Here is a 15,228-nt window from a genome sequence, read left to right on the forward strand (position 1 = left end):
AGAGAACAGGCTCAGAGAAATCTTATTAAATAACTTGGTAGTGTCACACAGCTCGCTCATAAGTGGTGGAGCCAGAATTTGAAAGTCCGTTTATCCACAATTCTAAACTGCCTTCCTAAAACTTTTAAATCTAACAGTGGTGTGTGTTTACACATTTAGAGTAGAGTTTCTCAGCCTCAGCACTTTTGGCTGGATAGCATCCCCGGTCTGTGCCCATCAGATAGATGCCCATAGCACTTCCTCCCACAGTTGTGACGACCAGAAAGATCTCGAAGGCACTGCCAAAAGTGCAGAGCAAGGGTCAACACTGCCCCGTGATTAAGAACCACTGATTTATAGACATGACACATTCTTTATAGAATAGCCCCTACTTTTATGGAATAACCTTGAGTTTTTAAATGAGGCTGATCACAGTCTAGAACAGGGTACTGTTTTCTGGTTCTAATCTGCTTCTAAGTAAATCCTTAGACTTTATTTTCAGAGAGTAATTATTGCTTAACAACTGCTTTAAAAAAATTGAATAAGAATCCTGGCTTTATACTCCCTATGTGATCATGGCATTCTTTTTATGACAATATTTTTACATGTATAAGGGAGAAATTTTATAATTTTAACAGTATGATTATAATTGAGGATTAGTGATTGCTAGGAACTAGTACTTAGTAAATAATGATTGTTGAAAAATGTTTTCTATTTATTAACTATAGTCATAGATTAAAAAAAATAAAATTTTTAATTATGCAAAGAATTTAGACTACATTCCTCTGTGTATGTGTATGAAATTTGTTGCTTTCCATTCACTTATAATCAATGGATTATCACCAACTGATCCAAACAGCAATTTAAGTATGTAAGAACATTTCTCTTTCAACACTGTATATTACCACTAGTATTATTTACTCATATAAATAAATTGATGATGATTATATAAATTTTGAATTAATGTTCATTACTTCATCCTGGAAAGGGTTTTTTATTTTTGTTTTTTTTTAATGAGTTACAATAAATATCCCATTTATCACTTCATTGGTTTGGCTTTTAGATATTAAAGTCATAATTTTGTTTCTAAACTCATTTGGCCCACAGGTGGAAATGGTGTATTCATTGTTGTCAATGCTTGGTACTCATGATAAGGATGATATGTCGCGAACTTTGCTAGCTATGTCTAGCTCCCAAGACAGCTGTATATCCATGCGACAGTCTGGATGTCTTCCTCTCCTCATCCAGCTTTTACATGGCAATGACAAAGACTCTGTGTTGTTGGGAAATTCCCGGGGCAGTAAAGAGGCTCGGGCCAGGGCCAGTGCAGCACTCCACAACATCATTCACTCACAGCCTGATGACAAGAGAGGCAGGCGTGAAATCCGAGTCCTTCATCTTTTGGAACAGATACGAGCTTACTGTGAAACCTGTTGGGAGTGGCAGGAAGCCCACGAACAAGGCATGGACCAGGACAAAAACCCAAGTATGTTCCCTGTAGTGTACATCATAGTGCATGTTACGAACAAATGTAAAAGTTTTTAAAAGGAAAACTTTTTTAGTTAGTATGTTATCTTTATAGATAGGAAGGGGAAATGCATATTAGCCATCTACACTGCTAACGTAGTTTAAAGCTTAAGTCTGTATTTCCCTAGAAAATTATAGCAAAGGAAAATGTTATATGTACTACTTTGCAGCCAAAAAAGAACAAGAAATCAAGAGAACTTTGTAGAGTCATAGTATAGTAGATCTAGAAAGAACTTGAGCAATTATGTTGCCTCTTTCATTTTATAGATGATGTTCAGGAAAGTGACTTCACATAGGTTCCTTGAGCTATTAGTGACCAAGCCATAATCTTTTACATTTGCATATCACTCTACTCAGTGGATACAGAGCTATGTTTTATCTGTTGTTACTTGATGATCTTCACAATAACCTTATGAAGTAGGAAGGGAAGATATTATCACCTCCATTTTACAGATGAAGAAACTGAGGCTCGGAAAGTCTAAAAGACTTGCCTGTGACCTCACAGCTAGTAAGTGGTGGAGCCATGAACAGAGGCCAGATCTTCTGACTCGGCCCAGTGCTCTTCCTACTGCACCATCCTTCTCTAGGCGATGGGCCCCTATTGCTGGGGGTTATCAGGCATCCAGCTCTTTGCTCAGGGAGAGACCCTCTTGGCCATCAGCATCTCTCTCAGGAGCAAGGGATATGGGAGTTGGGACCCTTGGGCACATAATTTACTTCATTTCTGTAGCAAGAACCAGAAGCAATAATTATGTTAGGTAAGACCTTCCTTTTACCTGGTAAGAAAACACACATACACACACACACACCCCCCACAAAAAGAGAACAGAGGACTATTGCTTCAACCTATTGATTTGGGAGACAGGAGGGGGTGATGGAGAGAACATGATCTATGAAGTTTTAGCAGAATTTTTTTAACTTAGATATAAAGGTGGATTTATTTAAAGTCTAAAAAACCTTAGGAATAAGAAAACAGAAGAAATCGCTTTTTATATCTATTTGTCCTAGAGATGAGGAGAATAATAAGATACTTTACTGGGAGAACATTGTCTTTCTAGATTGTTTTCTTTGGCTACTGACAATTATGTAATTACTAGCATTCTGTGCTCTTGATAACATATTCTCAAAAAAGTTAAATAGGATAAATTAATATTACTTCAGAAAAATAGACATGCTTTTTAAATTTTATTTCACATAATGAGTTTTGAAACCTTATGCATAGTATTAAATATGGAGGTACATTTTCTCGCACATCTTTTCTTAAAATTTTGTTTACTATTTAATATCTGTCAATATAGTACACTTTCTCTGCTAGGTTTGTACTAGATTTCTCTACTACACTCATGACAGTAGTTTAAATAGAAATTATAAATTAAACAGTTTTATACCAAAATGTTTTGTTCTTTCATATAGTAAATGTAATTTTAAATTAGTTCAGTTATAGCATATATCAGTAAGGGACTTATTCTTACAGACTTGGTCAAGGGCAGATGAGTGGTAAACATTTTTATGGAATCAAGAAAAGCCCTTTACTCATATTTTCTTTTCCATGTTTATCGTATTTATTCATTTATCCAGCAAATACTTGTTGATACACTAAACTATGAATTAGGGATATGTTAGTGAGCCCTGCGTGTTTTTTAAGTATAATAAACATCATTGCTTTTGAGAAAACAAAGCATTATGGTTTATGTCAATTTTATTTTTCAGTGCCAGCTCCTGTTGAACATCAGATCTGTCCTGCTGTGTGCGTTCTAATGAAACTTTCATTTGATGAAGAGCATAGACATGCAATGAATGAACTTGGTGAGACAAAAATGTTTCTTAATGCCATAGAAGAATATTAAAGGTTTCATCATTATTGAAATAAAATATAAGGCCACTAACTTCTATTACCAGCTGCTTCCTCTTTGTTTGTGGCAAATGATTATACTCTGGTTTCCAGAGGAGAAAACTGTTACCTTGACAGAAACCGTTACCTTGTTGTAAACTAACTTGATTTTCAAAACCTTAGTCTTAGATTGGAAAAATTGCTAGATGGGCCACTCCTTGCCCCTGTTGCCAAGATAGACCCAGTATGACAGTTGACAGGATAATTTTAATTATTTTGAAATGTGGAGTTACTTTTTTGTTCTTGAACCTCAGTTGCTTCATTTATCTTTGTGATTATCTGTACTTTACTGGATTTTCATGATAAGCAGCATGGTATCTTTGAAACTGGTTACTATGGAAAAGCATAATATTCTAATTTAAGTCAGAAACATTCCATTAATTTTGGAAGGATTATTCTTTTAGCTATGTGTTACCACACATTCTAATCTTTATACAGTCTGCATTTTCATGTAATGGTTTTTCTTTGATATCTAGGTTCATTTTGCACATGTGGCATTTATAAATTACATCATGCTGAGCCTTCCCATGTGAACTGGAACTCTAGTCATGCCACAGCAAGACTTGTACACTGAGTTCCCATCTTAGTGTAGCTGTGCCCTGGCTTTTTGTGCTGTTTATGTTACATTGCATTCCAGCCCCCACTTTGTATTCCTGTCACCCTCATCACTGTCATTCATCATTTATTTTAAAAGTAGCAAACTCATGAGACTCTTAAACAGAGAACCTGAAGAGCCAAAATGAGTGTTATCTCCTTCAGTCATAACTTCAGGAGGCTGTGTACTTGTGATTTTAGGCCTGTCCTCCAGCCATGCTTTTCTTCCCACAGGCCCTAGCAATTGGCCCACCTGATTCTCTCTCCTTCCCCAGCCACCTCCCTCAACCTCCTGTGGAACTGAGTATAATCTTATGCATTCTCCCTCCTCAGTACAATCTCAGCATTTGTGAAAATTTTATGTTTGGATGGGTTTTTTTAATGCAGGTAGTAATGGGAAAGAGATAAAAATAACGAATAAACAGGAAAATTAATCCAGTTTTCAGCTAACACAAAGATTTTTTTTTATAAATGTCCCTGTGTTCCAATGGACTGTAGACTAGGACTGACACATTAATCATCTGAATTTCAAAGTAAAACGTAGACTCAGTATTTGTTCCTCTTCCTTCTTCAGGTAGGAAGGCTACCCGGGGCATTTCATCACAGGAGCTAGGGCAGGGGCTTTCAGGTGAGGAGCAGGATGGGGCCTCTGGGGGTGTGACTGTTGGGGACATAGCCACAGGGGATTTACCTTCTTCTCATTCCTAGCCTCCAAATTTGCACTGGAACAAAAGAATGATCAAGGTTTATGGATTGTGGAGAAATAGAGTAAGATAGCACAAAGTATCTAACTGACTGTGAGGGATGAGGAGAAAAAAGTCCCAAGTAGGTGAAAAGAAATTCCTAAGCCCAGTCAACTGGGACTGTCATTTGTCCATACAAGATTCTACAGCTGTCAGGGCCATGTAAATTTGCACATATTATACTGTAAGTTTTAGGCTATAACATTAGCGATCTATACATTTATTAATTATTAGGTCTGTCCCAGAAACTTTGCTAGGTACTAGATATAAAAAAGATTAGGACATAGTCCTGACTTTCAAGGGACTCATAGTTTATTTGCATTGCTGTTTCTGAAACCAGAGTATAATGAAGACCAGAGGCACATGTCAAACCTGTAGGTTCTCTGGCCTTGTAGCAAGTAGGTGTAGTAAAACAGAATCTTCAGAAGGGGAACCTGGGAACCATATTTAATAAGTGACCCAAGTGATTCGGATCAGGAAATTTTGTGAAACATCAATGTATAGAATATTGATGTTGGGCCCCTAATATTTATTTTAGAATAAGGCATTTCATGCTAATGGTGAATATCTAAACCAAGTTAGAAAAATAAATACATATATGTGCATATATATACATGCATGTGTGTATGTATATACTTTATTAAAGTGCCATCTTTCTATTACTTTTTTGAATTAGGATCTGTTGAATGTTACCTGAAGCTGTTGATCCTCTATTATCTATAAGGTTACGGAATACTGTATTAGACAGTATTTGGTCCATATGGACCCCTATTTTCTAACAGGCACCAAGAAAAATATGGAAGGACATACTCATCATCTTTGCATTACCTTGAAACATCCTAATTTTTCTCAGGAAAATCTATTTTTAACTCTGTCATGAATTTCCATCATATTTTTTATTTGCCTGAAAACAAAGGGTTCTCTCTTTTATCTGATATCCTAAATTCTATTGAGTGTTCTTTTTTATTAGCCATGTTATTTATGGTTTTGTTGACATTGGTCATATCTTTCTTTACTTTTTGTTTTCAGAATCAAATCCTAAGATTTTTAATTTTTTTCATATAAGAGTACTCAACTCTGCTTATTTAGTGCCTTCTTGGGATCTTTATCACAGCTATTGCTACACCAGGCAGGATTTTAGGTAGGCACAAAGCATAGCATGTTTTGTTTTGGTATTTATAGTCTGCTTTATAATGCTCAACATTTTGGTGATCTCATCAGTACCTAGGGCCACTGTCTTTAGGTCTACAGTGACCACCCCACCACATCCACCCCCAGGTCAATGTCTTTGGTCCAAACTCTCAGTTCTTTTACTGGCTCCTTCTCCTTTGTCCAAGTATTGAATGATGGAATTCCTCGAAGCTCTATCCTGGGCTCTCTTCTGTCTCCATAGGCAGTATCCTTCACTCCATGGCTTCAGTTACAACGTTTTTCAAATTTACATATTAATCCAAGTTCTTGCTCCCGAATTTTAGATACATTATCAAAGTGTTCATCTGACATCTTCACTTAACATCGTTTTTCAGACATTTCTAACTCAACTGCCACAAACTGAATTTTTTATCTCCTCCATCCTCAGATCCCTTATCTCTCCAGGGTTCCTTTTTTCAGAAAATGACATTCCATTAACCCAGGTGCTCAAGCCAGCATCTTGGATGACATCCATGACTCCATTCTTATCTCCTGCATGTAGTAACTAAGTGCTTTAATTCTGCTTCTTAAATCACTGCTCTTCTTTTCATTCCCAGTCCAAGCCACCATTGCCTCTCCTATTCTGCAGTACTTTGTCTTACTTGTCTCCCAACTTCCAGTCATAATCCATTCTGTACCCTGCAAACATAGGAATCTATTTAGAACACACATATAATTATTCCTTCCCTTGCCTAAAGCCCTTAGTGTGGCACATAAAATCTTGCATGATCTGACCTCTACCCATTTTTGTAGCCTCATCTTGTAACTCTTTCCTTGTTGCTATGTATTTCAGGCCCGGGCCCTTGCACATGCTGTTTGATCTACCCGAAATGCTTCATTGTTCCTGTCCCACCCTTTTTAGCTACTCTTTCATCATTTAAGTCTCAACTTAGACATTATTTCCTCAGCCTTTTTCTTGATCATCCCAGTCTAGGTCGAGTCCAACTGATATCTTGCCCTATACTTCTCCACAACCCAACACACTTTAATTAGTTGTCAGTGTCTGTCTTTGCTCTAACCTGTAAGCTCCATAAAGAAAGTGACTATTTTAGTCACTGCTATATATTTTTCCATCATTATGGGAAGATTTTAGGAAAGTCTTCCTGGATTTTCCTTAACCAAATTAGTTTTCACATATCTACATTCAGACTTATCTGTTATTTCTGTTAATCGTAAAAATTTATGTGAATCTTTCTATAGTTAAATCCCCAGGCCTGGAATTCTTGACCCAAGATAGAACTTTGTTTTGTAAACTTGCAGATTCCTCTACATACTGACTCTTCTAGATTATTTGCAAAAATATTAAATGTACAGGTTCTCTCAGATTAATGACCTGTTTAGACTTATAGTATCCAAGTATTGTGTTTATATTTATCTTCCTTTTTTCTGTCTAAGCCACTTCTCTGTGACAAAACAATATCCTCATCCCCACAATGATTAATGTTGATGATGAATAATATTTTGAATAGCCTCCATATGCATTTTATTTTTGTTCACTCACCATTTTGCTTTGCTTTTTGTTTTGTTTTGTTTTTACTACCCCTTCCTTTATGTCTTTCCCTTTCCTTTTTCTTCATTTTCCTCCTTGCTTTCCTAGTGTTGACCACTGTGGGCATTGCTGAGCATACCCAGTGCTAGGAATCAAGGGAAAATACTAAATCCTAGTATAGTCGATATTTGACACTTGCAGGTATAAAAGTAAAAAAAAAAAAAAGATTTTTAAACATAAATAGGTAGTTTTATAGAACTTACTAACAAGTTGACAGATAATTCTTTTTCATGAAAAAAATAAGCTTTGCTTCTTGCACAGTTTCATTTAGAATTTTCACTATTCCTAAGGATAATTATTCAGCAGATAAAAAATATTAAATTAATTAGGGCACTGTGTGCAACAATGAAGAGTGTTTGGAAAGTCATTATAATAAAAATAAGTTACTTTTTTCTGCTTACATTCAGGAAGACCTAGTATTAAAAAATAGCCACCTTCATTATTGACAGGATACAGTATATGTGCAGTAAACAGAGTATAATGCTCATTTCACCCAGTAAAGCAAGGGGTGGAGGGTGGAGTAACTGGCAGAAAATGGAATAGTTGCCAGTTGTACTTTATAAGTGTATTACACAAAAGTTTTTCATAACAGTGTTGTAATTTGTAATTCTAAAAACATTTAAATTATATATTCTTAATTCTTTGAGGTTTTTTTCCTAATGCTTAAGTTATAAACTTGGTACTAGTTTGTTTTATTTTAGATTATTATCCTTTTCCTCTTGCCCTTTTTAAATTAGGGGGACTGCAGGCCATTGCAGAATTATTGCAAGTGGACTGTGAAATGTATGGGCTTACTAATGACCACTACAGTATTACATTAAGACGATATGCTGGAATGGCTTTGACAAACTTGACTTTTGGAGATGTAGCCAACAAGGTATGTTTTCTAAGATCCATTTCTTAAGACAGCTCAGGTATAAGTTAGTTTACGCTCATACAAACTGCTTTTTACTGCTTTCCTTTTTGTCACTCCTCATTAAACACTAATAAAAACCTGTGCTTCACACTCTACTTTATATCCTTATTCATTTGGTTGTCTAATGACTAAACAAAGGCAGAAGATGGAACACAGTGGTGGATTTATGTAATCGCATTTAAAACATTGTTCCTAGGAATGACAGCAAAAATCTGAAAATCTTGATGACCAGTGCAAGTGTTACACACATATTGGTTGCACCCAAAAAGAGACCTTACCTTAAAACCCTTTGCTTATCATTACTTATCATTTATTCACTTTATTTTTCCAGTTTGCCAAGAGAAGAACAGATAGCAAAGGATTAGAAGAGTATTTGTCTTTCACTTAAGTAATCTGATTCTAAAACTTTTATTGGGTGAAATATTAGCCGTAATTAAAATGAGACAGTTAAAATTAGATTTGAAGTTTAGTTGTCAAGTAAAGCTCAACATCAGGTTTCCTTGTTAGTGACCCTCTGTTTATATCTGCTTTTACAGGCTACACTCTGCTCTATGAAAGGCTGCATGAGAGCACTGGTGGCCCAACTGAAATCTGAAAGTGAAGACTTACAGCAGGTACTACTTATAATTTCAAGATGTTTTTCTAGGATATGAGCGGGTTAGTATCCTTATTTAAATTCATTTAAGCTGTGGCTCAGTATTTAGTATCCTGTTTAAATTATGGTTTACAATTATACCAGAATAAAGGAAAATAATTATATTGTAGGAATTCCTTTTGTCACCATAATAGCATTTGGAAGAATTTCTTTCTTAATAGATTTCAACTTTTATAGCATTAAAAACAAAAAAGCAACTACTATAAATCATTTTTTACACAGATTATTCTAAATTTGATTCATTTGCAGGTAATTGCAAGTGTTTTGAGGAATTTGTCTTGGCGAGCAGATGTAAATAGTAAAAAGACATTGCGTGAAGTTGGAAGTGTGAAAGCATTGATGGAATGTGCTTTGGAAGTTAAAAAGGTACCCTTGAAAACATTCAATACTATAATATGGATTTTACCTTTGGATGCTTTTTTGCTGCCCTCTCTCACCCCTGAGATTTCCTAATTTCTGACCTATTTATCTCACCAATCCTTAGTCTAGACTACTTCAAACTTCCAGAGTATTAAGATGGAAAAGATTGTGTGCTGGCTTAGAGTAAGTCAGGGTTTCTCAGACTCGGCACTGTCGACATCTTGGACCAGCTGTCTTTGTTTTGGGAGACTGATCGGTGCCTGTGGGATGTTTAGCAGCATTCCTGGACTTCGTCCACTAATTGTCAGTAAACCCTCCCCTCAGTCATGACAGTCAAAAATATCTCCAGATCTTATCAAATGTCCCCAGAAGGGAGGAGGGTCAGAATCAACCCCAGTTAAGAATCACTGGTATTAAGTGTTACATCTCAATCTCATTACATCTTTAAATCTCAATCCCCCAAAATCCTCAAATTTTGATGGTCATCTTATAAAGAGGTGATCATACTCAAGGGTGGGGAATCCCCAAATAGCAATTCGTTTATAAAAGCAAATATCTCGCAAGTGGGATATCCATTTTAAAAACTGGGTTTTTTTGTTGTTGTTTTTTGTTTTGTTTTTTTAATTAAACTTGAAATTTGAGAGGTACTAAGCAAGTCTTATATTAGCTAATCTGAGCTTCCTTTCACCCAACCAGTCCTCTTAGACCCGCAGCCTACATTTTTTTATTCAAAATTTCCTTTTCAGAAAAGGCAAAAGTTTTGTTTTTTTCATTTGTTCATTTATGTATTTTTGCTAAATTATTTTATACCTGGAAAATCTAAGAAAATCAACTGAAAAAATTATTAGGAAAAAAATGTATTTAAATAACATATTATAAAGTTAATGTTGAAATATACTTAGAGTCTGCGTAAAGATACCTTTAAAATACTACTGAATTGACAGAACACTTGTACTGAAGCTGCAGAAAAGAATGTTTCTGAATGTCCAAAAAGTACTTGAAAAGATACTCACCAACATTTGTAATCAGGGAAATATAAATTAAAACTACAATGAGATACCATTACACATATTACATTGGTTAAAATTTAAAAGATTGACTAAGTGTTGAGCAGCTGGAATTCTCATGCACTGCTGGTGGGAATGTAAAATGGAATAACCACTTTGAAGAACATTTATCCGTGGTTTAAAGTTAAACATACACCTACCTTACAACCTAACTTACTCCTAGTATTTACCTAAGAGGAACAAAAATTTATGTTCACCCAAAGACTTACACACAGATGTTCACAGCAGTATTATATATGATAGCCAAAAACTAGAAAGAACTCTAATGTCCATCAACAAGGGAAATGGGTAAACAAATTGTGGAGTATCCACAATGAAATACTGTTCAGCTATAAAAAGAATGAACTGTTGATACATGCAGTAATCTGTAATGATAGGAAACAGAGAAGTAGTTGCCTAGGGTTGGGGGGTGGATTATAAGGAGCTACTAGGAAATTTAGGGGGATGAAATAAATGTTATCTTGATTGGAGTGACGGTTTCATAAGTATACACAGACCTCAATAAAGCTATACAAAAAAATTAGCACTGTGCACACTTTATGGCTCCTCATCTAAACAACTATATTTTCAGAAAGGTTTCCTATGTATTATAGGAATTTGTACTGCTGCTGAATAGTTCATGACTTTATTATCTTTCAAGGACCTCAGAGATCTACATACAAATTAATTGCTACAAACCAAGAAAGCTAGATTAAGAAACACATAGGGAACATAAAAAGACCATTATAAATGGAAAGACATACTCTGTTTTTATAAAAGAGTTGTATTTTAAAGATCATTTTTCCCTAAATTCATATATAAATTTTAAATGTAAGTCCAAACTTGGAAAAAAAATATCAGAAATGTATAATACCCAATTCTGGTTTTGGCCTGCTTCTAGTTAGCAGTATTAGAATTTATTTGCTCCCTCTTTTTCTACGTTCAGTGCAATAGTCATTATGGACATTCTCTTTCTCTTTTTAATTTATCGTTATTTCCTTCTCAACTTCATTTACTACTAATGACCAAGAGAATCAGACCTTCCATGTTCTCCATGTGTTGCATTATTTTAACCAAATTTAACTGGCTGTTACTCTTTTATACAATAGAACTTTTCCTTCACCTGTAGTCTATGCCCCAAGTGTTGCAGTTCACTCAAAGATATTACTCCCTTACTCTTGTCTTTTATATATTCTCTACTGAATATAGAGAAGAAAGCCTTTTATGTTTCACTTATCTATAAGAAACCCAGTTTTTTGAAAATTTAAAAATTATCTTGCTTTTTCTAACTCCTGCTGTTTCTCTTTTTCCTATAACACCCAGGACCCTGAAGAAGTCACTGGCTCCATTTCTTTTTTTTCTTTCCTTTGAGTGAGTGATCAGATAGATTGAGAGAGACAGAGAGGACCCAAGATAGAAGCTGTAGTGTTTTTATAACTTAGTCTTGAGAGACAGCCGATCACATCTACCATATACTATTTATTAGAAATGAATCATTAAGTTCAACCCAAAACTCAAGGGGAGAGGAATTAAGCTTCACCTCTTAAGAGGAGAGTGTCAGAGAGAGAATCTTTGGATATACCTTTAAACCGCCACAGAAAATTACTTACCTTCTTAGTGTGTTTCCTCATCTGTAAAATGGAGATATCAGTATTACCTACAACACAGAGTTTCTGTTAACCAGAGTTCTCCAGAGAAACGGAACCAATAGGATGTGTGTGTGGAGAAAGAGAGGGAGAGGGGAGGGAGAATGGAAGTGAGAGAGAGATTCAGATTGATTTATTATAAGGAAATGGCTCACACTATTAGGGAGGCTGACAAGTCCTCAGATCTGTAGTTGGCAAGCTAGGAGCCCAGGAAAGCCAATGTGTTCCAGTCTGAAGGCTGGCAGGCTCAAGACCCAAGTAGGGCCAATGTCTCAGTCTAGTCTGAAGGCCAGAAATGACCAATGGCCCAGCTCAAACAATCAGACAGAAGTACCCACTTGCTCCATTTCTTAACCCGTATACCTTCTTCAGTCCCTCCTAATTTTTTTTCTGACAAAATCTAGATTTATAGATTAATTTGGGCTTTTATTTTCTGCCTACAGCTATATTTGATACTTTTTGATCACACACCTTATTGAAATCCTCCCTTTGTTTTTACTATCTGTACCTTCAGCCCCTAATCACTTCTTGTTTTCTCTAATTCTAACTATAAAGCTTCTTTGAAACAAAACCCTTAGCCTTCTGCATGTAGTCTCATAGGGAGCAACTTCTATTTTTGTACCTTCCCCTCTTCCCCTGGGCCAGTTGCAGTTTAAAAGCTCATTCTAAACTCTTGCTGTTATTCTGTTCTCAGGATACTTTGAATGTCCCACCTTTATGTCAATCACAATATAATTAAAATTAGTGAAAGCACTTCTTCCCTGCCTCCTCATAGATAGTATCCGAACCTGTTCCTTGGATTGTTTTATTCATTTAATTTCCTTATGAAGAGAATACAGTGGCTATTTATTGGGTTAAGCCCAAAATGTTTGCCCTGACATTCAAGGTCTTCTTTGACCTCTCTGACCCTGCCTCCCACTGTTCCCCAGCATGGACTTGAATCTCTGCATCTTCTTTCTATACTTCAGTCCTCCCTTTCTGATTCCCATTTACATGCCTTTCCTCATTCTACTTCCTCTGCCAGGAACAACTGTCTTCTCTCAGAACGCACAATTTTCTACAAAGCTGATCTCCGTGAAATATTTATTTGATTAAATTTAGGTGGTAACAGTCTTTCCTTTAGAGTACTTTGTTTCATATATGGTTTTGCATCTCCCTCTCTCCCTCCCTCCCCAACTAAATTCTTTGCACCTTCAAAGCAGGTTATCAGTTTGCTATGTTAATATTCTCTGGAGTACCTCTAATTGTGATAGGCACAGAGTAAACTTCTAATGGATGTTTATTCCTTGATCGATTTGTAGTAAGAGGAAAGACTGGCATCAGGATCATGGCAGGTTTTGATCAGACATCTTTAATTGTATATGCAGAGTATTTCTGTGGAAATTACAATTTGACAATTTACTGCAATGTTGTATACCAGGGAGTTCTGGTTTTTGTAATTACTTTGTTTCTTTGGGAGTTTTAAGAACTGGAGTTTTTTTCCACTACGCTTTCTTTTTAATAGTTATGTTGTTACTTTTGAATCAACTGCATATAAATATATGTGTTTTTATACAACCAAATATTGTACATACTGCTCACAACTTGCTCTTTTCATTGAATAATACTTCTTAAATATCATTCTATATCATCATATAGAGAGTTTTTTGTAGTTTCTGTTACCCTGAAAATGTTATCTTTTCAGAATGTACATCAGTTCTGTTTCATATCCTAATGTAAGCTCTTGTAAGATATGTGTGTACTCTCTAAATACTTAGAATAAATTTCATAAAGATCATTAGTTTAATATTTTATTCTGCTTGTTTTATGGGGATATCACTGACTTAAGTTCCATTTGGTATTTTATGAAAGTTTTTCTAAATGAGTTTTTCTAATACCTTAGGAATACCAGTGAGGGCTGAGCAGCAGGGGGGATAAAAAAAAGGAAGTCAAAAAAAAAAAAACTTACTCCATGGAAGTAAATCTAGAAGTTAGAAGAGACAATTCACACTCTAATTAGATGACACATAATTTGTTTCTTAATAGGAATCAACCCTCAAAAGCGTATTGAGTGCCTTATGGAATTTGTCAGCACATTGCACTGAGAATAAAGCTGATATATGTGCTGTAGATGGTGCACTTGCATTTTTGGTTGGCACTCTCACTTACCGGAGCCAGACAAATACTTTAGCCATTATTGAAAGTGGAGGTGGTATATTACGGAATGTGTCCAGCTTGATAGCTACAAATGAGGACCACAGGTAAATACAGAGTTTTATATTACTTTTAAATGAATTAGTAGAGAATTCATTCCCTCAAAAAGACCCATGCGTAAGCACTGTTTTGTGTAATTTTGCAAGTTCTAAGCTAAATTATATTTATTGTGGTGAAAAGATAACTATTAATATCTAATTCGTTCATTAGTATATTTTAATAAAAGTTCATAGTATCATAATGATGTCTAGAAGTAAACAAATGATAGCTGAGTGATATAACTCATATGTAGAGAGAAAACTAAGTCACAATAACAAAAACAAAACCTATGGGTGTGATCCAGAATACAGTGATTTACATTTTTCTAGTGGTTTCTTAACATCAGTGATCATAATGTTATTTAGCAACAGCCATTCATCCAATCTATTAGAGCTGTGAAACTAAGAGAGCACCTCCAATATGAGGCACACATTTTCAGAACTTGGGCTCTGTATTATGTCAACCAAAATATGGATATCTTTCACAGCATATTTATTTTATTCAGTATTATTCCTGTTTTACTTTTTTTAAAAAAGATAATATACTTTTAGTAAAAGAACTTGTAAAGAATATAAACATCTTTTAAGATTTTGATGTATAAACCACAAGCCTTATAGCCTTTTCTGCTAGGCAAAGACTTCTTAAACTCAGTAAGTGCTCAGGAGTCTACTGGACTACTAAGAGAAGACCACTATGTTAAAGTTTATTGTACACCCTCACCAATCAATTTTATAGCCCACTAAGGCTGGATGTATTATTAAACTTCAGTTTACCCTGCATTAAACAAGCTGTAGCTCTTCAAGTCCCAAAGTTCATTTTGCTGATTCTCAACCCTTATTTTTATACTTAGGTATCTTTAAATGTTTTGAAAACCTTCCTTTTTTTTCTTTATTTTTAGA

At 35.3% G+C, this 15,228-nt stretch overlaps 1 protein-coding gene across 16 annotated transcripts in view; it reads left to right on the forward strand.

The window, feature by feature from the left end:
* APC (APC regulator of Wnt signaling pathway) overlaps positions 1-15,228 on the forward strand; it is a 223,011-nt gene that overhangs the window by 196,827 nt on the left and 10,956 nt on the right. For 7 of the 16 annotated variants that reach the window (XM_039848445.1, XM_039848450.1, XM_039848441.1 and 4 more), the window contains 7 exons: positions 1,087-1,465; positions 3,217-3,312; positions 4,566-4,619; positions 8,212-8,351; positions 8,927-9,004; positions 9,295-9,411; positions 14,123-14,337. In XM_039848445.1, coding sequence (XP_039704379.1) covers positions 1,087-1,465; positions 3,217-3,312; positions 4,566-4,619; positions 8,212-8,351; positions 8,927-9,004; positions 9,295-9,411; positions 14,123-14,337 — 1,079 coding nt within the window. The remainder of the gene's footprint in view (positions 1-1,086; positions 1,466-3,216; positions 3,313-4,565; positions 4,620-8,211; positions 8,352-8,926; positions 9,005-9,294; positions 9,412-14,122; positions 14,338-15,228) is intronic. The other 9 variants (XM_039848448.1, XM_039848446.1, XM_039848447.1 and 6 more) reach the window with 3 other exon arrangements.

Source organism: Pteropus medius, unplaced genomic scaffold (genome assembly GCF_902729225.1).
Source record: "Pteropus medius unplaced genomic scaffold, Ma_sr-lr_union100, whole genome shotgun sequence".
In the NCBI taxonomy this organism is placed as follows: Eukaryota; Metazoa; Chordata; class Mammalia; order Chiroptera; family Pteropodidae; genus Pteropus; species Pteropus medius.